This window comes from Leptodactylus fuscus, chromosome 11 (genome assembly GCF_031893055.1).
Source record: "Leptodactylus fuscus isolate aLepFus1 chromosome 11, aLepFus1.hap2, whole genome shotgun sequence".
In the NCBI taxonomy this organism is placed as follows: Eukaryota; Metazoa; Chordata; class Amphibia; order Anura; family Leptodactylidae; genus Leptodactylus; species Leptodactylus fuscus.
Window position 1 is genome coordinate 77,656,955 of NC_134275.1, and position 24,337 is coordinate 77,681,291.

The following is a 24,337-nucleotide window of genomic DNA, read 5'->3' on the forward strand; positions in this document are numbered from 1 at the left end:
GATTCTGCGCAGGAGGAGCCGCACCAGAACCGCAGCCCGCCCCATCTCCACACATTACTGAACAGGACCAGAGATCCGGCGGCTCCGTTACAGTTGGTTCCTCTCCGGTAAGTTCTCTCTTCTCGGCCTCCTTATTCTCTACTACATCTTCTGTCATGTCCTCCCTGTATACATTTATATGTCCTCCCTGTATACATTTATATGTCCCCCCTGTATACATGTACATGTCCCCCCTGTATACATTTATATGTCCTCCCTGTATACATGTACATGTCCCCCCTGTATACATTTATATGTCCCCCCTGTATACATTTATATGTCCCCCCTGTATACATTTATATGTCCCCCCTGTATACATTTATATGTCCCCCCTGTATACATTTATATGTCCCCCCTGTATACATTTATATGTCCCCCCTGTATACATGTACATGTCCCCCCTGTATACATTTATATGTCCCCCCTGTATACATTTATATGTCCCCCCCTGTATACATTTATATGTCCCCCCTGTATACATTTATATGTCCCCCCTGTATACATTTATATGTCCCCCCTGTATACATGTACATGTCCTCCCTGTATACATTTATATGTCCCCCCTGTATACATTTATATGTCCCCCCTGTATACATTTATATGTCCTCCCTGTATACATGTACATGTCCCCCCTGTATACATTTATATGTCCCCCCTGTATACATTTATATGTCCCCCCTGTATACATTTATATGTCCCCCCTGTATACATTTATATGTCCCCCCTGTATACATTTATATGTCCCCCCTGTATACATTTATATGTCCCCCCTGTATACATGTACATGTCCCCCCTGTATACATTTATATGTCCCCCCTGTATACATTTATATGTCCCCCCTGTATACATTTATATGTCCCCCCTGTATACATTTATATGTCCCCCCTGTATACATTTATATGTCCCCCCTGTATACATGTACATGTCCTCCCTGTATACATTTATATGTCCCCCCTGTATACATTTATATGTCCCCCCTGTATACATTTATATGTCCCCCCTGTATACATTTATATGTCCCCCCTGTATACATGTACATGTCCCCCCTGTATACATTTATATGTCCCCCCTGTATACATTTATATGTCCCCCCCTGTATACATTTATATGTCCCCCCTGTATACATTTATATGTCCCCCCTGTATACATTTATATGTCCCCCCTGTATACATGTACATGTCCTCCCTGTATACATTTATATGTCCCCCCTGTATACATTTATATGTCCCCCCTGTATACATTTATATGTCCTCCCTGTATACATGTACATGTCCCCCCTGTATACATTTATATGTCCCCCCTGTATACATTTATATGTCCCCCCTGTATACATTTATATGTCCCCCCTGTATACATTTATATGTCCCCCCTGTATACATTTATATGTCCCCCTGTATACATTTATATGTCCCCCCTGTATACATTTATATGTCCCCCCTGTATACATTTATATGTCCCCTCTGTATACATGTACATGTCCTCCCTGTATACATTTATATGTCCCCCCTGTATACATTTATATGTCCTCCCTGTATACATTTATATGTCCTCCCTGTATACATGTACATGTCCTCCCTGTATACATTTATATGTCCTCCCTGTATACATGTACATGTCCCCCTGTATACATTTATATGTCCTCCCTGTATACATTTATATGTCCCCCCTGTATACATTTATATGCCCTCCCTGTATACATTTATATGTCCTCCCTGTATACATGTACATGTCCTCCCTGTTTACATTTATATGTCCTCCCTGTATACATGTACATGTCCTCCCTGTATACATTTATATGTACCCCCTGTATACATTTATATGTCCTCCCTGTATACATTTATATGTCCTCCCTGTATACATGTATATGTCCTCCCTGTATACATTAATATGTCCCCCCTGTATACATTTATATGTCCCCTCTGTATACATTTATATGTCCCCCTGTATACATTTATATGTCCTCCCTGTATACATGTACATGTCCTCCTTGTATACATTTATATGTCCTCCCTGTATACATTTATATGTCCTCCCTGTATACATGTACATGTCCTCCCTGTATACATTTATATGTCCTCCCTGTATACATGTACATGTCCCCCTGTATACATTTATATGTCCTCCCTGTATACATTTATATGTCCCCCCTGTATACATTTATATGCCCTCCCTGTATACATTTATATGTCCTCCCTGTATACATGTACATGTCCTCCCTGTTTACATTTATATGTCCCCCCTGTATACATTTATATGTCCTCCCTGTATACATGTACATGTCCTCCCTGTATACATTTATATGTCCTCCCTGTATACATGTACATGTCCTCCCTGTATACATTTATATGTCCCCCCTGTATACATGTATATGTCCTCCCTGTATACATTAATATGTCCCCCCTGTATACATTTATATGTCCCCTCTGTATACATTTATATGTCCCCCTGTATACATTTATATGTCCTCCCTGTATACATGTACATGTCCCCTCTGTATACATTTATATGTCCCCCTGTATACATTTATATGTCCTCCCTGTATACATTAATATGTCCCCCCTGTATACATTTATATGTCCTCTCTGTATACATTTATATGTCCTCCCTGTATACATTTATATGTCCTCCGTGTATACATTTATATGTCCTCCCTGTATACATGTACATGTCCTCCCTGTATACATTTATATGTCCTCCCTGTATACATTTATATGTCCTCCCTGTATACATTTATATGTCCTCCCTGTATACATGTACATGCCCTCCCTGTATACATTTATATGTCCTCCCTGTATACATTTATATGTCCCCCCTGTATACATTTATATGTCCTCCCTGTATACATTTATATGTCCTCCCTGTATACATTTATATGTCCTCCCTGTATACATTTATATGTCCTCCCTGTATACATTTATATGTCCCCCCTGTATACATTTATATGTCCCCCCTGTATACATTTATATGTCCCCCCTGTATACATTTATATGTCCCCTCTGTATACATTTATATGTCCCCCTGTATACATTTATATGTCCTCCCTGTATACATGTACATGTAGCAATAGGCTACTTTTCGTCACAATAACGCACATACGTTTGTGCCAGGACCCCCACAAACCCCAAACTCACATCACCATCTCTGCAATCTCACACACTTTGGACCATAGCAAGCCACAAAATTCCTATTGCCCTCTACAGCCTCGCCCCTCACCCCACACAATCACATATACATATACTTTACCACTTTGCCCCTCACCTTAACGATACTCCAGGAGGCGCTCTTTAACGCTCCGGAGCAGCCATGTTTGCTGACCTCCACCGCTCTGACAATCCGCGACACCGCCCACCCATGTCAATACCCCTAGGCGGTCTAATAAATGCAAAAACAAAAAGAAAAAAAAAGGAAAAAAAATAAAATAAAAAATAAAAAGTATTACAAATTCACATACCCCCCACTTTCCCTAGAACACATATAAAAGTAGTTAAATACTGTGAAACACATACAAGTTAGGTATCCCTGTGTCCCAAATCGCCCGCTCTACAAAGCTATACAAATATTTTGCCTGGACGCTTAACGACGTAGCGGCAAACATACTGAAAAGTCCAAAACCGCTGTTTTTTCACTATTTTCATTATCATACAAATATCAATCAAAAGTGATCAAACCAATAGCATTTCCCGAAAATGCAACAACTAAACACTACACCTGGCCCCGCAAAAAAAAGGCATCCCCCGACACAGACAAATAAAAAAGTGACTGCTGTCAGAATATCGAAACATGTCAACACACTACTGGCAGAAAATAACAAATCATACAATGTCGTATATCGAGGTATATTAACTTCAAATACCTCTGTCCCAAAGACACTATGTACAGTTTATACCAACACTGTATAGCAGCTGAAATACAAATTACATTCAACACTAAAGTTTCACGTATTCTCAGAATTACAGAAAAAACAAGATACAAAGTTACATTTCATATCCCAGACCTTATACACAGTACGAAAACCTTACCCGCGCCTGTATATACCCACTGCTACAATCACCGCAGACCAAGTTGCGGGTACCAGCTAGTGGGACATAATACTGTGTGCAGGGGACACTATGGGGCATAATACTGTGTGCAGGGGTCACTATGGGGCATAATACTGTGTGCAGGGGCCACTATGGGGGATAATACTGTGTGCAGGGGTCACTATGGGGCATAATGCTGTGTGTAGGGGGTCACTGTGGGACATAATACTGTGTGCAGGGGCCACTATGGGGGATAATACTGTGTGTAGGGGGTCACTATGGGACATAATACTGTGTGCAGGGGTCACTATGGGGGATAATACTGTGTGCAGGGGCCACTATGGGGGATAATACTGTGTGTAGGGGGTCACTATGGGACATAATACTGTGTGCAGGGGTCACTATGGGGCATAATACTGTGTGCAGGGGCCACTATGGGGGATAATACTGTGTGCAGGGGCCACTATGGGACATAATACTGTGTGCAGGGGCCACTATGGGGGATAATACTGTGTGCAGGGGCCACTATGGGGGATAATACTGTGTGCAGGGGCCACTATGGGACATAATACTGTGTGCAGGGGCCATTATGGGACATAATACTGTGTGCAGGGGCCATTATGGGACATAATACTGTGTGCAGGGGCCACTATGGGACATAATACTGTGTGCAGGGGCCACTATGGGATATAATTCTGTGTGCAGAGGCCACTATGGGGCATAATACTGTGTGCAGGGGCCACTATGGGGCATAATACTGTGTGCAGGGGCCACTATGGGGCATAATACTGTGTGCAGGGGCCACTATGGGGGATAATACTGTGTGCAGGGGCCACTATGAGGTATAATACTGTGTGCAGGGGTCACTATGGGACATAATACTGTGTGCAGGGGCCACTATGGGACATAATACTGTGTGCAGGGGCCACTATGAGGTATAATATTGTGTGCAGGGGCCACTATGGGACATAATACTGTGTGCTGGGGCCACTATGGGGCATAATACTGTGTGCAGGGGCCACTATGGGGCATAATACTGTGTGCAGGGGCCACTATGGGGCATAATACTGTGTGCAGGGGCCACTATGGGACATAATACTGTGTGCAGGGGTCACTATGGGACATAATACTGTGTGCAGGGGCCAGTATGGGGGATAATACTGTGTGCAGGGGCCACTATGGGGTATAATACCGTGTGCAGGGGCCACTATGGGACATAATACTGTGTGCAGGGGCCACTATGGGGGATAATACTGTGTGCAGGGGTCACTATGGGGCATAATACTGTGTGTAGGGGGTCACTATGGGACATAATACTGTGTGCAGGGGCCACTATGGGGGATAATACTGTGTGTAGGGGGTCACTATGGGACATAATACTGTGTGCAGGGGTCACTATGGGGGATAATACTGTGTGCAGGGGCCACTATGGGGGATAATACTGTGTGTAGGGGGTCACTATGGGACATAATACTGTGTGCAGGGGTCACTATGGGGCATAATACTGTGTGCAGGGGCCACTATGGGGGATAATACTGTGTGCAGGGGCCACTATGGGACATAATACTGTGTGCAGGGGCCACTATGGGGGATAATACTGTGTGCAGGGGCCACTATGGGGGATAATACTGTGTGCAGGGGCCACTATGGGACATAATACTGTGTGCAGGGGCCATTATGGGACATAATACTGTGTGCAGGGGCCACTATGGGATATAATTCTGTGTGCAGAGGCCACTATGGGACATAATACTGTGTGAAGGGGTCACTATGGCGCATAATACTGTGTGCAGGGGTCACTATGGGACATAATACTGTGTGCAGGGGCCACTATGGGGCATAATACTGTGTGCAGGGGCCACTATGGGACATAATACTGTGTGCAGGGGCCACTATGGGACATAATACTGTGTGCAGGGGCCACTATGGGGGATAATACTGTGTGCAGGGGCCACTATGAGGTATAATACTGTGTGCAGGGGTCACTATGGGACATAATACTGTGTGCAGGGCCACTATGGGGTATAATACTGTGTGCAGGGGCCACTATGGGGGATAATACTGTGTGCAGGGGCCACTATGAGGTATAATACTGTGTGCAGGGGTCACTATGGGACATAATACTGTGTGCAGGGGCCACTATGGGACATAATACTGTGTGCAGGGGCCACTATGAGGTATAATATTGTGTGCAGGGGCCACTATGGGACATAATACTGTGTGCTGGGGCCACTATGGGGCATAATACTGTGTGCAGGGGCCACTATGGGGCATAATACTGTGTGCAGGGGCCACTATGGGGCATAATACTGTGTGCAGGGGCCACTATGGGGCATAATACTGTGTGCAGGGGCCACTATGGGGCATAATACTGTGTGCAGGGGCCACTATGGGACATAATACTGTGTGCAGGGGCCACTATGAGGTATAATACTGTGTGCAGGGGTCACTATGGGACATAATACTGTGTGCAGGGGCCACTATGGGACATAATACTGTGTGCAGGGGCCACTATGAGGTATAATATTGTGTGCAGGGGCCACTATGGGACATAATACTGTGTGCAGGGGCCACTATGGGACATAATACTGTGTGCAGGGTCACTATGGGACATAATACTGTGTGCAGGGGCTACTATGGGACATAATACTGTGTGCAGGGGCCACTATGGGACATAATACTGTGTGCAGGGGCTACTATGGGACATAATACTGTGTGCAGGGGCCACTATGGGACATAATACTGTGTGCAGGGGCCACTATGGGACATAATACTGTGTGCAGGGGCCAGTATGGGGCATAATACTGTGTGCAGGGGCCACTATGGGACATAATACTGTGTGCAGGGGCCACTATGGGACATAATACTGTGTGCAGGGGCCACTATGGGACATAATACTGTGTGCAGGGGCTACTATGGGACATAATACTGTGTGCAGGGGCCACTATGGGACATAATACTGTGTGCAGGGGCCACTATGGGACATAATACTGTGTGCAGGGGCCACTATGGGACATAATACTGTGTGCAGGGGCCACTATGGGACATAATACTGTGTGCAGGGGCCACTATGGGACATAATACTGTGTGCAGGGGCCAGTATGGGGCATAATACTGTGTGCAGGGGCCACTATGGGGGATAATACTGTGTGCAGGGGCCACTATGGGGACATAATACTGTGTGCAGGGGCCACTATGGGGGATAATACTGTGTGCAGGGGCCACTATGGGACACAATACTGTGTGCAGGGGTCACTATGGGACATAATACTGTGTGCAGGGGCCACTATGGGACATAATACTGTGTGCTGGGGCCACTATGGGACATAATACTGTGTGCAGGGGCCACTATGGGACATAATACTGTGTGCAGGGGCCACTATGGGACATAATACTGTGTTCTGGGGCCACTATGGGACATAATACTGTGTGCAGGGGCCACTATGGGGGATAACACTGTGTGCAGGGGCCACTATGGGACATAATACTGTGTTCAGGGGCCAGTATGGGGCATAATACTGTGTGCAGGGGCCAGTATGGGGCATAATACTGTGTGCAGGGGCCACTATGGGGGATAATACTGTATGCAGGGGCCACTATGGGGGATAATACTGTGTGCAGGGGCGACTATGGGACATAATACTGTGTGCAGGGGCCACTATGGGACATAATACTGTGTGCAGGGGCCACTATGGGGGATAACACTGTGTGCAGGGGCCACTATGGGGCATAATACTGTGTGCAGGGGCCACTATGGGGGATAATACTGTATGCAGGGGCCACTATGGGGACATAATACTGTGTGCAGGGGCCACTATGGGGGATAATACTGTGTGCAGGGGCCACTATGGGACATAATACTGTGTGCAGGGGTCACTATGGGACATAATACTGTGTGCAGGGGCCACTATGGGACATAATACTGTGTGCAGGGGCCACTATGGGACATAATACTGTGTGCAGGGGCCACTATGGGACATAATACTGTGTGCAGGGGCCAGTATGGGGCATAATACTGTGTGCAGGGGCCACTATGGGGGATAATACTGTGTGCAGGGGCCACTATGGGGGATAATACTGTGTGCAGGGGCCACTATGGGACATAATACTGTGTGCAGGGGCCAGTATGGGGCATAATACTGTGTGCAGGGGCCACTATGGGGGATAATACTGTGTGCAGGGGCCACTATGGGGCATAATACTGTGTGCAGGGGTCACTATGGGACATAATACTGTGTGCAGGGGCCACTATGGGGCATAATACTGTGTGCAGGGGCCACTATGGGGGATAATACTGTGTGCAGGGGCCACTATGGGACATAATACTGTGTGCAGGGGCCACTATGGGACATAATACTGTGTACAGGGGCCAGTATGGGGCATAATACTGTGTGCAGGGGCCACTATGGGGGATAATACTGTGTGCAGGGGCCACTATGGGGCATAATACTGTGTGCAGGGGCCACTATGGGATATAATACTATGTTCTGGGGCCACTATGGGACATAATACTGTGTGCAGGGGCCACTATGGGGCATAATACTGTGTGCAGGGGCCACTATGGGATATAATACTGTGTGCAGGGGCCACTATGGGACATAATACTATGTTCTGGGGCCACTATGGGACATAATACTGTGTGCAGGGGCCACTATGGGACATAATACTGTGTGCAGGGACCACTATGGGACATAATAGAGTGTGCAGGAATGCAGAGGAGGGGGTCGGTTGAGATCTTTGGTGTCCGGGGGGGGGGGGGGGGGTATGTGAACGTTCGCCACGGGGCCCCACCATTCCTAGTTACGCCACTGTGTACAAGAGATCAAGTGATCTTTTGTGGGATTGGAATTTTTATTTTTAAATAAATGTGTGTTATTATTGTTGTCTAGGCTGCTGTGTACGGAGGCTTATTAGGCCCAACCAAAGGCAGGGATCAATAGGCACTTGATGAAAAGTACAATATACTGCAGTATAGAAGTATTGTACCGCAGTATATTGTAAAAGAGATCTAGCCGGTTCCATTCTGTTTGGGCGATTGGAAACTTTTTCATTAACAAAAGCATGTTAACCCTTCAAAAATATTAATAAAAAAGAAATAAAAAAAAATAATCAAATTTTTATATAAAAATAGCCAAAAATAAACGTAATTGTTATCTTTGTGTCCATAACAATCTGTATTATTAAAATATTATAACATTTCTTCTGTTTGGGGATACGGCACGTCACCACTGCAAAAACATTGGCGAGGACCTGACAGACCCCTGAAGCAATGATGTCGGGGGTTAATGGGTCGGCTAAAGGCTCTTTTGTTATTTTATGGTATTTCTAACCTTTGGGGAAATTTTTTCTGGTTTTCGTAAATCCCCTTTTAGGAGAACGTGGACAGATCCGCATTGTGATGTTTATGATGTGTTTGGTGTGTTGTGAAAGATTAGGTTACTTTTATTGTCGGCCCAACAGGTTTCTACCATTGTGTCCACGATATAGCGCAGTGTGATTTTTTTAGGATTTCCAGTACAGATGGGAAATCTCTGTTAGCGGTCCTGTCTCTGGCATCGGTTCCATCAAAGATCACGGATAAGCGCGCTGCATTCATATCATGGACACAATAACGCAAACCCTTTGGACCCTTTTCTAGTGAATGGGACCGCCTGGTGTTCGTCATGTATCTAGGCCGTCTCCGGCTTTCTTACAGTTCTTCTGTTCCTATGACGGTACATGAGGTGTGACCCAAACCTTAGTATTGACTTTCTGTTACACTAGAGTAAAGAAAGGAACTATTTTCTGAGCGGGGATTTCCACTTTATTGGTGAATAGCTGGTACCCGCGACTTGTCTGCGGTGATTGTAGCAGTGGGTATATACAGGCGCGGGTAAGGTTTTCGTACTGTGTATAAGGTCTGGGATATGAGATGTAAGTTTGTATCTTGTTTTTTCTGTAATTCAGAGAATACGTGAGACTTTTGTGTTGCAGTTACTTTGTATTAGAGCCGCTATATATACGGTGTTGTGAGAAACTTTACATAGTGACTTTGGGACAGAAGTATTTGAAGTTAACCCTTTCCCGCCGATGGCATTTTTTGATTTTCGTTTTTCGTTTTTGACTCCCCTCCTTCTAAACCCCATAACTTTTTTATTTCTCCGCTCCCAGAGCCATATGAGGTCTTAATTTTTGCGGGACAAATTTTTCTTCCTGATGCCACCATTATTTATTCTATATAATGTACTGGGAAGCAGGGAAAAAATTCAAAATGGGGTGGATTTCAAGAAAAAATGCATTTCTGCAACTTTCTTACGGGCTTTGGTTTTACGGCGTTCACTGTGCAACCAAAATGACATGTCCCTTGTATTCTGTGTTTCGTTACGATTCCGGGGATACCAAATTTATATGGTTTTATTTACATTTTGACCCCTTAAAAACAAATCCAAAACTGTTAAAAAAAATTTTTTTTGAAAAGTCGCCATATTCCGACAGACGTAACTTTTTTATACATGCGTGTACGGGGATGTATAGGGCGTCTTTTTTTGCGGGACCGGGTGTACTTTGTAGTTCTACCATTTTCAGGAAATGTTATTGCTTTGATCACTTTTTATTCAAATTTTTATCAGAATCAAAACAGTGAAAAAACGGCAGTTAAGATACTATGTAAAGTTTCTCACAACACCGTGTATATATAGAAGCTCAAATACAAAGTAACTTCAACACAAAAGTCTCACGTATTCTCTGAATTATAGCAAAAACAAGATACAAAGTTACATTTCATATCCCAGACCTTATACACAGTACGAAAACCTTACCCGCGCCTGTATATACCCACTGCTACAATCACCGCAGACCAAGTCGCGGGTACCAGCTAGTACTGAATAACCTTCCACACTGTTGCATTTTTAACAATGTTTTTCACTGCAAAAACACTGCAAGAACCTTGTTAAAAACAGTGAAGATGCAAAAAAAACAACAACCCCCCCCCCCCTAAAACTTGGAGGTCGTAGCAATTGATAATGGTCGCCTTTCCACTGATTCCAGCACTGTTGGAATTTTCTCTCTAGCTCCCACCATTCCTGAGTAACAAGCGCAGTGAGTTTTGGTGCCTTATGTTCTATTTTAGCTCTGTACTCTCAGGTGGGCGGTGTCAGGCAGGGGGCGTGATTCAGAGCTCCAATGAGAGGCAGCCAATGTCGGAGCTGAGAATAACACTCCTTTTCTGTTCCTGCCTGACTCCGCCCACCTGACAGTGCAGAGCCTAAATAGCATATCAGGCACCAAATGTAATAGCACACAGATTGCTCAGGAATGATGGGGACAATGGAAACAATTCCAACTGTGCCAGAATCAGTGAAGCAGCGACTATTAAATGATGCAAAGAGCTGGACTTGTTGGGGGTGGTGAAAGGTTCTCTTTATTGGGATATGTATCTTAATGAATGGAGCACCCACTGGATCAAGACTGGCATGTAAAACACCAGGCTTGATAAATCTTCTCCATTGTGGTTCTGTAAAAGAAGATCACATTTTGGGTTAAATAATTGACTCTCTTTGGTCTTTAACGTCTTGCAGTTATGTTCGGCTTATAAAGTAGTTCCCTATGAAAAATAATCCCAAAAAACATTAAACCAGGTAGTAAGATGTGTCCTGAGCATGGTGTACATGGGGTCCAGGGCAGACCCTGGCCATGAGACTGTCCAGTAGAGTAGGACTGGATGGAGAAGAGGGGGAGGGGGTACTTATTTTTGGAGTGTTCCTTGTATTATTTTGTCTTTAATGGTCCTGGACATTATAGGGTGTTAGAATATTTTATATGGCCACTGATCTCATCCTCTAACATCCTGTCTCACGCGTTTTGAGTTCAGCTGTTGATGCCGATGATTCAACCATGACTGATACTGGCGGCCGGCCAGCGTTGTCTCTCACATTACTTTCATTTTCTAGATACAACATGCGGCCATTTTATCCAGGGGAGATATTTATATCATCTCCTAAAATGGCCGATTGTATTATTATGCCCGACGCCTGCCAGCTATGTGATTTTTGAAACAAAGGACAAGGATGTTTTTGTAAAAGTTGCATCTGCTGCAGTAAATGAGCTTCATTTTTTTCAGTTTTTTCTTTTTGGTATGTTACATTTATTAAAGCACATACAACATGTTCTAGATCTTATTATAAGATGGCTGGATCAGCCTGTGGAGTTTGGAGACCAAAAATATCCTGTGATAGAATTCCTATGAAAATAAAAATGTAACAAACTGTAAATCTAAATATTCCATAATTTGAATAATTCTAGAATATACACTCACCGGCCACTTTATTAGGTACACCATGCTAGTAACGGGTTGGACCCCCTTTTGCCTTCAGAACTGCCTCAATTCTTCGTGGCATAGATACAACAAGGTGCTGGAAGCATTCCTCAGAGATTTTGGTCCATATTGACATGATGGCATCACACAGTTGCCGCAGATTTGTCGGCTGCACATCCATGATGCGAATCTCCCGTTCCACCACATCCCAAAGATGCTCCTCTATTGGATTGAGATCTGGTGACTGTGGAGGCCATTGGAGTACAGTGAACTCATTGTCATGTTCAAGAAACCAGTCTGAGATGATTCCAGCTTTATGACATGGCATTGCATTATCCTGATGAAAGTAGCCATCAGATGTTGGGTACATTGTGGTCATAAAGGGATGGACATGGTCAGCAACAATACTCAGGTAGGCTTTGGCGTTGCAACGATGCTCAATTGGTACCAAGGGGCCCAAAGAGTGCCAAGAAAATATTCCCCACACCATGACACCACCACCACCAGCCTGAACCGTTACCGATACAAGGCAGGATGGATCCATGCTTTCATGTTGTTGACGCCAAATTCTGACCCTACCATCCGAATGTCGCAGCAGAAATCGAGACTCATCAGACCAGGCAACGTTTTTCCAATCTTCAATTGTCCAATTTCGATGAGCTTGTGCAAATTGTAGCCTCAGTTTCCTGTTCTTAGCTGAAAGGAGTGGCACCCGGTGTGGTCTTCTGCTGCTGTAGCCCATCTGTAGCCTCAAAGTTCGACGTACTGTGCGGCGTTCAGAGATGCTCTTCTGGCTACCTTGTTGTAACAGGTGGCTATTTGAGTCACTGTTGCCTTTCTATCAGCTCGAACCAGTCTGGCCATTCTCCTCTGACCTCTGGCATCAACAACGCATTTCCGCCCACAGAACTGCCGCTCACTGGATGTTTTTTCTTTTTCGGACCATTCTCTGTAAACCCTAGAGATGGTTGTGCGTGAAAATCCCAGTAGATCAGCAGTTTCTGAAATACTCAGACCAGCCCTTCTGGCACCAACAACCATGCCACGTTCAAAGGCACTCAAATCACCTTTCTTCCCCATACTGATGCTCGGTTTGAACTGCAGGAGATTGTCTTGACCATGTCTACATGCCTAAATGCACTGAGTTGCCGCCATGTGATTGGCTGATTAGAAATTAAGTGTTAACGAGCAGTTGGACAGGTGTACCTAATAAAGTGGCCAGTGAGTGTAATATATAATAATCATTTAATTTTGAAGCCGAGCCAGTAACATTTGTCCAATTCTGACTCCCCTATAACTGCCCCCCGACTCTAACCTCTGGACTCTGACTCCGACCCCACAGGTCTGGTTTCCATTACAAATACCATTAGGTATATACAGTGGCTGCAACATATTCCAGAGCCTTGTACAGATTTTCCCATCACCAACATTGTCTCTCTATTGAAATTTCATATTTAATTTTCATTTTATTTTTCAGGATTTCCAGAGACGTCACCAATGTCGAAAACGGTTTCCTTATGTTTTCCCGTTCTGATCTTCTTGCTGGACTCCTCTCTGAGTTGGGTCACATCCGGTCTGATCTACAAACATTATCCGGCCTACTATCTGGGCTCGGTATGGCTGGTGTATCTCAGTAAAGCTCCGATCCTCTTACTGGTGGCCAATAACCTGCCCCGTCCTCAGTGGATCCCTTCTGGCCGCCTCTATGTCCTCACCTTGTGCCTCGTCCCTCCTCTGCACCAGACCTTGAGGTTCTCCCTTAGCTCTCAGGCTCCAGAATTACTCTCAGGTTTCGTCTGCTCCCTCCTCTACCATCTGCCGCCAACATTGTCCTGTCTGCTTTGGGATCTGGCTTCACTTGTTCTATCGCCAAAACAGATCTCAGCTGGAAACGGAGAAAGAAATAAACAGGACAAGAAAAATTTTATCAGGCTCATAAAATATTCGAAAGACGACTGGCTGCCGCTGTGCTTGGCCTTTACGTTCCTGACTCTGGCGCTGACACGTAAGTTCACTCTTGGGCTGTTCGGTAAATTCTTTGGTGATGTTGAAATGGATGATATAGACAGTGTTCAGACTGTACACATCTGAGATAAAAACAAAAACCGGACGCAGTCCATCGGGTGATGGCTCTGTCACTGCTCCAATGACAAAACTGAAATATAGAATTTGGAAATCAGACACATACCCCTTCCAGACATTTATGTGGGATTTGAAGGGCGAACAAAGACCCCATGGCGGTCCCTCGACAATGTCTTGGAATTTTAAGGCACAATAGAGCAGATTAATGAAGACTGGCATTATTAACACCAGTCTTCACACGCATATCACATGTTGGAACCATAGAATAAAGTTAATATGTTACTTATTCCACATATTCAAAAACAAATACCAATAGAAGAATAACTTCTTACTTCTGTTCAACAACACAAAGTATATCATTGGTTTCCAAATGTAAAATAATTAAAGGGGTTTTCTGGCCTCAACAGCTTTTTCTATACTGATAAGCTAGTTAGAGGACAGGCCATCAGTGTCTGATCGGTGTAGGTCCAACACCTGGACCCCGCACTGATCACTTTTCCTGGCTTCCTACCATTGACTTCAGTGGGATCTGAGCTGACAACCCGCCTCTATACAGGGGCTTGAGTCAATGGCTTCCTCCCTGCTGTGCATAGTATGGGCCTCAAAAGTGGCCCTGAACAGCTGATCTGTGCAGGCGCCACCTGTTTGCTTCTGAGTGTACGGACATTTTTGGCCTATCCTAAGATTAGACTATTAAAAATACATTCCTGGACAATCCCTTTAAGTAAAAGCTTTAGGTGAGGATACCTGTATATACCTGTATACCATGACCTCCTGCACTCCCTTTTTGTCTTTAGTTGAAATGTCGATTCCTTATTACATGGGCCGGGTTATTGATATTCTCTCCAACAATTACAAGGAAACCGAGTTCCTGGCGGCGATATTCTTCATGGCTTTCTTCTCCATAACCAGGTAAAGTCATCGGGGTTAGACCAATACTGGAGTAGAAGCGTTCCATCATTATTGCCATGTATGTCATGTAGCGTTCCGATCAGTGGCGGTCACAATGTGCGTCTCCGACCTTCTGAGGGCCACATAGAGTCTGAAACACTTGCCTGCACAATACAGTGTTACCCACTCGCTTCTTATATGTAATGCCCCCCAATCTGTGCCACGTATGGTGCCAACGTGACAGTACCATAGTTTGGTGCAGTTTTGTGAATGTTTGTGCAGTTTTATGAGTTATTTACAGAAATACCCATCAGTCTATATAGCATGTCAGTCTCCGGTATGACCACAGGTGGGCACAGTTTTCAGCCACATGCCAGCTACTTTGTATCTGCTGAATAATGTAAATGATACAAGTAACCAGTTGCAGATGAAGCAGTACTAACACAATGTAACTAGAGCAGCTCATGTGCTTCTTATACAGCTTATCTGGGGGTCCTGAGTCTACTCTGCCCCTTGGTCAATGGTGAATGAATTCTTCTCCATACTGACATTCATCTCTGTGTCCAGCTCTTTCTCCGCAGGCTGCCGAGGAGGTTTCTTTATCTTCTGTTTTTCTCGTCTCACCCGACGGTTACGGATCTTTCTCTTTCGTGCTCTTGTGAAACAGGATATCGCATTCTTTGAAACCACTAAGACAGGTATAGTCCTATTCTCTTTATCTACCTAGAATCTTACCCTGTGTAGTGACAGACACAATGATAGATAGGGAATAGCCGATATCTAAAATATCTGATTTGAGTGTTTTCCTGTGACTTTCTTTCCTTGATAGAAAAGGGAAACTGTTCCTCTAGAACCACCTTTTAGAATGCAACTCCCTATAGATTAATGCCTGGCTTTCAGGAAGCCTAGTGACCTGGCCTGGGATGAAAACCAAACCAGAATATCTCCTCCAAAAGGAAAAAAAAAATCTGCAGACGTGTTTCAGGGTTGTTGCTCCTCATCGGGGCAAAGCAGGGTATCGCTTGGCTAGATGAGAGGTCCTAGACATGGGTCAGGAGGGGTGCTAGGTTTCTTTCAGGAGAGTAGCTCTGCAGGACACCTTTTTTAAGTGTGCAGAGTCTATAAGCAGTGGTGAGGTTTATGTGGAATTTTGGGAAAGAATATGTAATTAAGTTTTCCTTAAAAGAAAACTGTTCTGCTAGTGCCATCCTTTGGAAAGTAGCTCTCCATAAATCAGCGCCGGACCTTCAAGAAGCCAAGTGATATGACCTGGAGTAAAGCCAAACCAGAATATCTCCTCCAAAAGGAAGGGAAATCCTGCAGACGGCTGTTTTGGGGTTATTATTTCTCTTCGGTGTGATACAGCGTACTGCTAGGCTCGGACTCTTGAAGAACAGGTACGGATCTATAGGAAGCTACCCTTCAAAAGATGGCTCTAGAGCAGGGGTAGGGAACCTTTGGCTCTCCAGCTGCTGTGAAACTACAACTCCCAGCATGCTCCATTCACTTCCATGGGAGTTCCAAGAACAGCAGAGTAAATATGCATGCTGGGAGTTGTAGTTTTGCAACAGCTGGAGAGCCGTACGTTCTCTACCCCTGCTCTAGAGCAAGGGTGAACATATTTGTGTCCAGAATTCCTAGCAGAGCATGCTCAGCCCCTCTGGGGTTTTAGTCTAATGGTGATTAGATGGGGTAGCCCCTTAATGTTATATGGTATAAGGTAGCAGAAATATAAAGATAGGGGGCAACACAGTGGCTCAGTGGTTAGCACTGTAACCTTGCAGCGCTGGAGTCCTGGGATCAAATCCTACCAGGAACAACATCTGCAAGGGGTTTGTATGTTCTCCCTGTGTTTGCGTGGATTTCCTCCCATTCTACAAATAGACATAATAATAGGAAAAAAAACGGACATTGTGATCCCTATATATATATCCCTATATGGGGCTCACAATCTACATATAAAAATGTAACGGTAGATATAGATTCCACATGAAGAGAGCGCTAACTCGCTAGACAGTCTATAAATTGTACTACCTTAAAGGGAATGCGAGTCATAAATAAAGCCTAGTGTTAAATATTTTGTAAGAATTTTTGGTAATTTTTTTTCTTCTATTTTTATATTGCTGTTTGGTAAAAAAGAAAATCCTGAAGTTTTGTATTTTTCACTCTGACCACTAAGCCTGAAAATAAGACTCCTTCTATAGAGGCCACTGGAGTCTTAAACCTCAGTCTCATCATCATGTCGAGTTAAAGAATTATGTTTCGTGTATTCATATCCCATTGATGTCTCGTGTCTCCTGCAGGTGACCTCCTCTCTCGACTGACAAGTGACACGACCGTGGTCAGCCAGTCCATCGCTCGCAATGTGAACATCACCCTAAGAACGCTGGTGAAATGCATCGGCCATTACGCCTTCATGATCTCGCTGTCCTGGCGTCTCACACTCCTCACCGGACTCATCATCCCTTTTATATCGTTTACTCAAAGCCTGTACAATAAATATCACCAGGTAGGTCTGGATACATTGTATATATCTGGATACATTGTGTATATCTGGATACATTGTATATATCTGGATACATTGTGTATATCTGGATACATTGTATATATCTGGATACATATAGGTATACACAGGGAAAGGGAGTCTAACATACCCCAATATATATATATATATATATATATATATATCGCATTCACAGAGGGTGGGGGTGTAATTTAGGGTAGGAGAGAGGGAGGGAAGGGATGGAAGGGAGAGGGATGTTATATCGAGTAGATGGAGGGTCGGCCAATATTAAAGGGGAATTGAGGAGCACAAGGATCTCGTATTGGAGGACCGTGGAGCGTTGAAGTGAGTTGGATGGGGGGCAGAGCCAGAAAAGACCCAAGAGCCCATGACCATGGGTCCCCTATTTCGGCAAATTTGGATCCCAGTGAGCCAAGCAGAAGATATGGTCAACTTTGGGAACCCATTCCCGGAGTGAAGGGGTTGTAGAACTTTTCCAATACTTGATAGTATTATCCATGGCTGATGCTTGAAGGTGGACAATTTGGTTACCTAATTTAGCCTGGATATCTCAGGGCAGTAAGAGTAGGAGGAAGATTGGGGGTGTGAAAGTACTATATATACTTGAATACATAATAATAATGATATAATGTCTCCAGGACCTGGTGAGGAAGGTGCAGGACTCCATCGCTAGCTCCAGTGATATCGCAAAAGAAATTGTGGAGTCGGCCAAGACTGTGCAGAGTTTTGCGGCTGAAGATGAGGAGGTGCAGCGATATGAAGATGCTCTCAAGAAAACGCACGAACTACAGACAAGGAGGGACATGGTCAGAGCCGTGCATCTCCTAGCCATAAGGGTAAGATCCAACATGTCTATCAGATACAGGGATGGATATTTAGATCAGTACATAAATGCTGAGGCCCCGCATTGTAGAATCGCAGCTTTTTGTGTTGCAGATTTTGCTGCGGCTCTCTGAGTATAAGTTTACAATATTTCTATCCTTATTATTGGATACATGAATCTCTGATATACGGATATAATGTATCTTACACTAGGTTCACACTTGCATTTGGGTCTTCATTGTTCAGATTCGCCTGGGGCCCCAAAAGACAGAGAGGCCGTCCACTTAAAAAGCGGTTACCCGCAGACGCCATAGACTATAATGGGATCCGTTGGGTCGTCCACTGGTTTTATACTGAAACTGGCAGAGAGAAATGTCAAACTTGCAGGACTTTTCCTCTCCACTGATTTAAGGTGGACTCTATAACACCAACACAGGTGTGAACCTAGCTTTAGTTATTGACTCCCGTGTGTCTCTCCTTTCTGTTGCTCCTCCCGATTCCTTACCTGACTCAGAACGCCCCAATATTTCTGCAAACTATTCTATTTTTCAATTTTGCACTCATTTTGCACAATTACTATGGTTTATGTGACAACCCCACTCTCCTGACAAGATTTCACCATTTCCACCAGCTGCAACTCTTTCCATCCTCCACCAGATGTCACACCACTGATCCACAACACAGTTGGAATTTTTTCTGTAGCTCCCGCCATTCCTGAGCAATTGGTGCTTTATTTTAGCTACCCAATATGTTATAAATATCTTCCTTATTGTCAGGTGGGCGGTCCTGAGCTGTAGCAGTAAGCTTGGGGGCCGCCCACCTGACAGTAAAGAGTCTGATTAGCATAATGTAACTGACAGCACTTATTGCTCAGGAATGGTGGGGTGCTGGAAAGAATTGTGTAAGAGCACCAGAATCAGTGGAGAATCACCTATGGAAGAGTGCAAAGGGAGTTGGTGGAGATGGCGAATGGTCCTCTTTAAACTATTTAGATGCTGACCTACTTGTCAGAAAATACTGTAGTGGAAGGGGATACCCCTTTATTCCATCATCCTCTTTTTCTCCTTTAGGTCATTAATCTCTTTGGTCAGGTCCTCATGTTATGGTTTGGCCACACATTAATTCAAAGGGGTGAGATCAGCACCGGGGAGATGGTGTCCTTTATACTGTACCAGATGGAGACTGGAGACAACGTGATGGTAAGTAACAGAACATATATATATATATATATATATATATATATATATATATATATATATATATATATATATATATATATATATATACACACACATCCTCTATATATGGAAAATGTTGGGATTGAGATTTTGATTTCTATAGATTTTTGCCCAGTTTGGTTGGGGGTTGGTACTGCAGTGCAGATTACACTGGGTTCACATTAGCGCTAGGCTATCCCTCTTTCGTGTCCGGTGAGAGACCTGAACGACCACTAAGACATTGGTTACCTACGGACACTGCCGGACCCTATTGTCTATAATGGGGTCTGGAGAATTGTCCGCTCTTATAAAACTGAATGCAGTGGAGTCATACTCATACATGCCCAATGGGCAGAGGAGAGATATTCTTTGGCAGACAGCTCTGGTAGTAACTAAGGTCTCATCAGAACAAAGGATAGGACATAATAAAATTCAGTCTGCCCAATCCTTCCAAATGTGTAATGTGTCTTGTCACCTCGTCATTCTGCTCCCTTCTTTTCCAGGGCGTAATTCACATGCTCAGCGAGATCACTCACTCCGCAGGAGCCGCCAGTAAAGTGTTTCAGTACCTGGACCGGGAGCCGCAAGTCTCCACATCTGGATCTCTCAGCCCTGACAACTTACGCGGCAGCTTTGAGTTCAGGAACGTGACATTTTCTTACCCGTCTCGTCCGGACGTCCCTGCCTTACAGGTGAGACGTCTAGAACTATGGCAAGGGCTTATTATAGAGGCGCAGGAAGTCTGTACACAGCGACACGCGTGATGTCTACACTGGAGAGACCCCAGACTCATTCCCACTACTGGTAATTTATTGGGGTTTTGTGGGAGTTCAATATTGATGGACTGGTCAACACCCAGCACCCCCACAGATCAGCCGCTTCTGCTTCACAGGTCCATGACATCACCTTCATTGGTTATATGTATTGATTGGATAGGGGATAATTGCCCATAGTGGGGCAACCCCTTTAACCCTGCACCATTGCATATAGATGGCATGGGTTTGGGCCAGTTACCCCTGTGATGGGTGCCCGGCTGTCAGAGACTAAAGGAACCCTCTGTAAATGATTTCTTAGTTTCTGTTCCGTCTGTTTTATGACCTACAGGACGTCTCTTTCCACCTTCCTTCTGGAAAGGTCACGGCTCTCGTGGGTCCTTCAGGAGGAGGTAAGACGACCTGCGTGTCTCTTCTGGAGAGATTCTACGAGCCGCAGAGCGGGGAAATCCTTCTAGACGGAAGAGCGATCGCTGACTATAAGCACCAGTACCTGCACACTAAGGTAACCTATAGGGGAAGCGAGAAGATCCCGTATTACATCTATCCATGATACATTGTGTGTATAGGCACATCTGATACCTCGATGGATACGACCGTATACAACCGCCATTGACTCCCATTAGTAAAAAGATGTCAATGACGCTTTCCCCTACCAGCCACATGTATACAGAAGTCACTGCTTATAACATATGCTTAGTCCATAGAAGTCTATGGATAGAAATCCGTCCGGTATCTATCAGCGTATATGACGGACATGCACACTCAGCCATTCTCTTTTATAGGACTGTAGGTACAAGCTGTATATAATATAAGATATCCCTGTACGGAGGAGCCGCCGATGTCATGAGGCCTTTAAGAGGGACCTTACAATGTTCTCTACAATTTCTCTTTAGGTGGCCCTGGTGGCTCAGGAGCCCGTCCTGTTTGCTGGGACGGTGAAAGAAAATATAAGTTATGGACTCCATGAGAAAAGCGAAGAACAAATCGCAACAGCAGTAAAGCAAGCAAAGGCCGAAAAGTTCATCAGGGATATGGAGAAGGGCTATGATACAGGTAAGAGACGTCTAGATCTCATCTATCTATATCTTATCGCCTATCTATCTATCTAAAAACAGAAAAACATAGCAGCACTCTGACACAGCACAAGGGCTATAAGGAACAAAGAAAAACTATAAAAATACTATAAACTAAATATAGAAATAAGTTTGAGGTTCTTCATTGTACCGACAAGGCGACCTCATGAAGGTAGGACCCTACACTAATACCTCTCCTGCACCCAAGTATGGCTCTGCAGTGTGAACACAGGGCAATAACATACCTCTCCCGGACCAGAATAAGTCTACAGTGTGAACACCAGGGAAGTAACACCCAGAGAACACTCACCTTACATGGCCTTGGGGAAATGGGTTCTCTGTTCCAAATAAATAGGCCTGTGCAATTGAATGGGAGTGCAAGTTCAACTAAAGGGAACCGCACCCCTCTTACTATATACATAGAAGAAAACTCAGACAGCACCTCCCAATGTGAACAGGTGCAAGCTTGCACTCCCATTCAATTGCACAGGCCTATTTATTTGGAACAGAGAACCCGTCTCCCCAAGGCCATGTAAGGTGAGTGTTCTCTGGGTGTTACTTCCCTTGTGTTCACACTGTAGACTTATTCTGGTCCGGGAGAGGTATGTTATTGCCCTGTGTTCACACTGCAGAGCCATACTTGGGTCCAGGAGAGGTGTTAGTGTAGGGTCCTACCTTCATGAGGTCGCCTTGTCGGGGCAGGTACAGGGGCTTCCTACTGTTTGATCAAATATGTACAACGAAGAACCTCTAACGTATTTCTATATTTATAGTATTTTTATAGTTTTTCTTTGTTCCTTATCGCCTTTGTGCCGTGTCAGAGGGCTGCTAGATTTTTGTTTTTATGTATTTTGCCACGGTAGCTTGTACCTGTTCACATTGGGAGGTGCTATCTATCTATCTATCTATCTATCTATCTATCTATCTATCTATCTATCTATCTATCTATCTATCTATCTCCTATTCATCTATCTGTCTGTCTGTCTGTCTATCTTATCATCTTTTTAAAATGCACAATGCTGATGTATATGTTTCCTAGATGTCGGGAACAGTGGGGCTCAGCTTGGTTCCAGCCAGAAACAACGCATCGCCCTGGCCCGGGCTCTTGCACGGAAACCCAAGTTACTTATTCTGGATGAAGCTTCAAGTTTTTTGGATGTTGAGACCGAGCACGAGGTGCGTTCCTGGAGTCTTCATATCAGGGCGATGTATTTGCTGACCTTCCCATATTGACGTCTTTATCTCTTGCGCAGATCCAGCAGTCTGTCCAGAATATTCCAGGTCTCGCTCTTCTGATCATCGCTCACCGGCTCCGGACTGTGCAAACTGCAGATCAGATTCTGGTCCTGGAGGGAGGTCGGGTGGTGGAACGTGGAAGTCATGAGGAGCTTGTACAGAAGAAAGGGGCCTACTGCAAACTCCTGCAGAATGGAAACTGAGACACGTGTGTGTATACGGGGGACAGCGAGATATGAGAGGAAATACACAATGTTACATCCAGTATACACAATGTTATATAGATGTATATAGGGAACAGGATTGCACAACGGACTAAGGACAGGTGAACATCTAAGTATAGTGTAGTCACCTGGTGGTGAGTGGCCATATATATATACCATCACCTCCAGGGCTGTCCTATATGTTATCTGCAGCTTGCTCCTTCCTCTCCAGTCTAAAAACCAATAACAATGTGTGAACCGGACGTTACTATGACAGATGCACTGGTCTTAAAGGGGGTGTCCAGGCCTGACCCCTGGACTGATCACCTGTACAGATCCACATCCTGTACACAATATGGGACCGAAAGCAAACATCCCCATTGTTTTGCAGCCGGACACCTTCACCTTAGCTGCCAATGCTGTCAGTGTGAGCTGAGCCGCAGTGATGGCGCCCGGCCGCTATACAGTGGACAGAGCCTTCTGCTTCCAGCCCTGTATCTTGTACTGGACGGCCGCCGGATCTGGCTCTGCACAGATGATCCATCCGGGGGCCAGTCATCAGGTATTTATAGCTTGTCTTGAGGCCCCATTAATAAATGTGCCCCATGTTGCCTTGTAATGTTTCGATTCTTTCCTTGTCTTTTTCCTTCTTGATTTATCACTAGGATACATTGCTATAGATTGTAAGCCCTTGTGGCCAGGGTCCGTCTGCTGTATTATATCACACAGTCACTGTAGGTTTATGTTACTTATTGTATTATATAAAACCTTTCCATGTGTACGGCGTCTTTGGTGTTTGTGACGCTTTAGGATTAATAATAAAAGATACAAAATATCCCTGTGCATTTACTGTGCTGTGCAGGGGGCGCACTAGAGCTGGCGGAAACGCTGTGGTTTTACAAAGTGCAAAGTGAATCCCATCCCACCATGAAGAACATGTGCTGGTAAAGCTGTGATTTCCAAAACTGGCAGCATGTCCATTATACCTATAGAAATTCTGGCAGTTTCCCTACAGGTATAATGGAAGCAGAAACATGATGCTTTAATGCAAAATTGCATGAGGGCAGCCATGACGGTTCGCAGTTGCCCATTACAGAAAATATTTTGTGTCGGGGGATGGGTGTAATAAAATTCATAAATTAGTTTCTGAGCTAAGTGTCCT

At 44.6% G+C, this 24,337-nt stretch overlaps 1 protein-coding gene across 1 annotated transcript; it reads left to right on the forward strand.

Annotated features, from left to right (window-relative positions):
* Positions 1–64: 64 nt before the first annotated feature.
* Positions 65–23,932, forward strand: TAP2 (transporter 2, ATP binding cassette subfamily B member). The gene is made up of 12 exons (XM_075258990.1): positions 65–107; positions 13,829–14,356; positions 15,231–15,345; positions 15,892–16,022; positions 17,628–17,833; positions 18,487–18,684; positions 19,741–19,869; positions 20,391–20,579; positions 20,992–21,165; positions 21,557–21,716; positions 22,776–22,912; positions 22,990–23,932. The coding sequence occupies exons 2-12, from the start codon at positions 13,849–13,851 to the stop codon at positions 23,173–23,175; spliced, it is 2,133 nt and encodes a 710-aa protein (XP_075115091.1). The 5' UTR covers positions 65–107; positions 13,829–13,848; the 3' UTR covers positions 23,176–23,932.
* The last annotated feature ends 405 nt before the right edge of the window (positions 23,933–24,337 follow it).

What these genes read in the sequence shown, in the direction of transcription:
- TAP2 (XM_075258990.1), top strand. Translation starts at nt 13,849, where the DNA reads ATGTCGAAAACGGTTTCCTTATGTTTTCCCGTTCTGATCTTCTTGCTG. An exon ending in CCTGACTCTGGCGCTGACAC is followed by an intron (nt 14,357 to 15,230) that starts GTAAGTTCACTC and finishes TTTTGTCTTTAG; the next exon opens with TTGAAATGTCGATTCCTTAT. An exon ending in AGACTGGAGACAACGTGATG is followed by an intron (nt 19,870 to 20,390) that starts GTAAGTAACAGA and finishes CTTCTTTTCCAG; the next exon opens with GGCGTAATTCACATGCTCAG.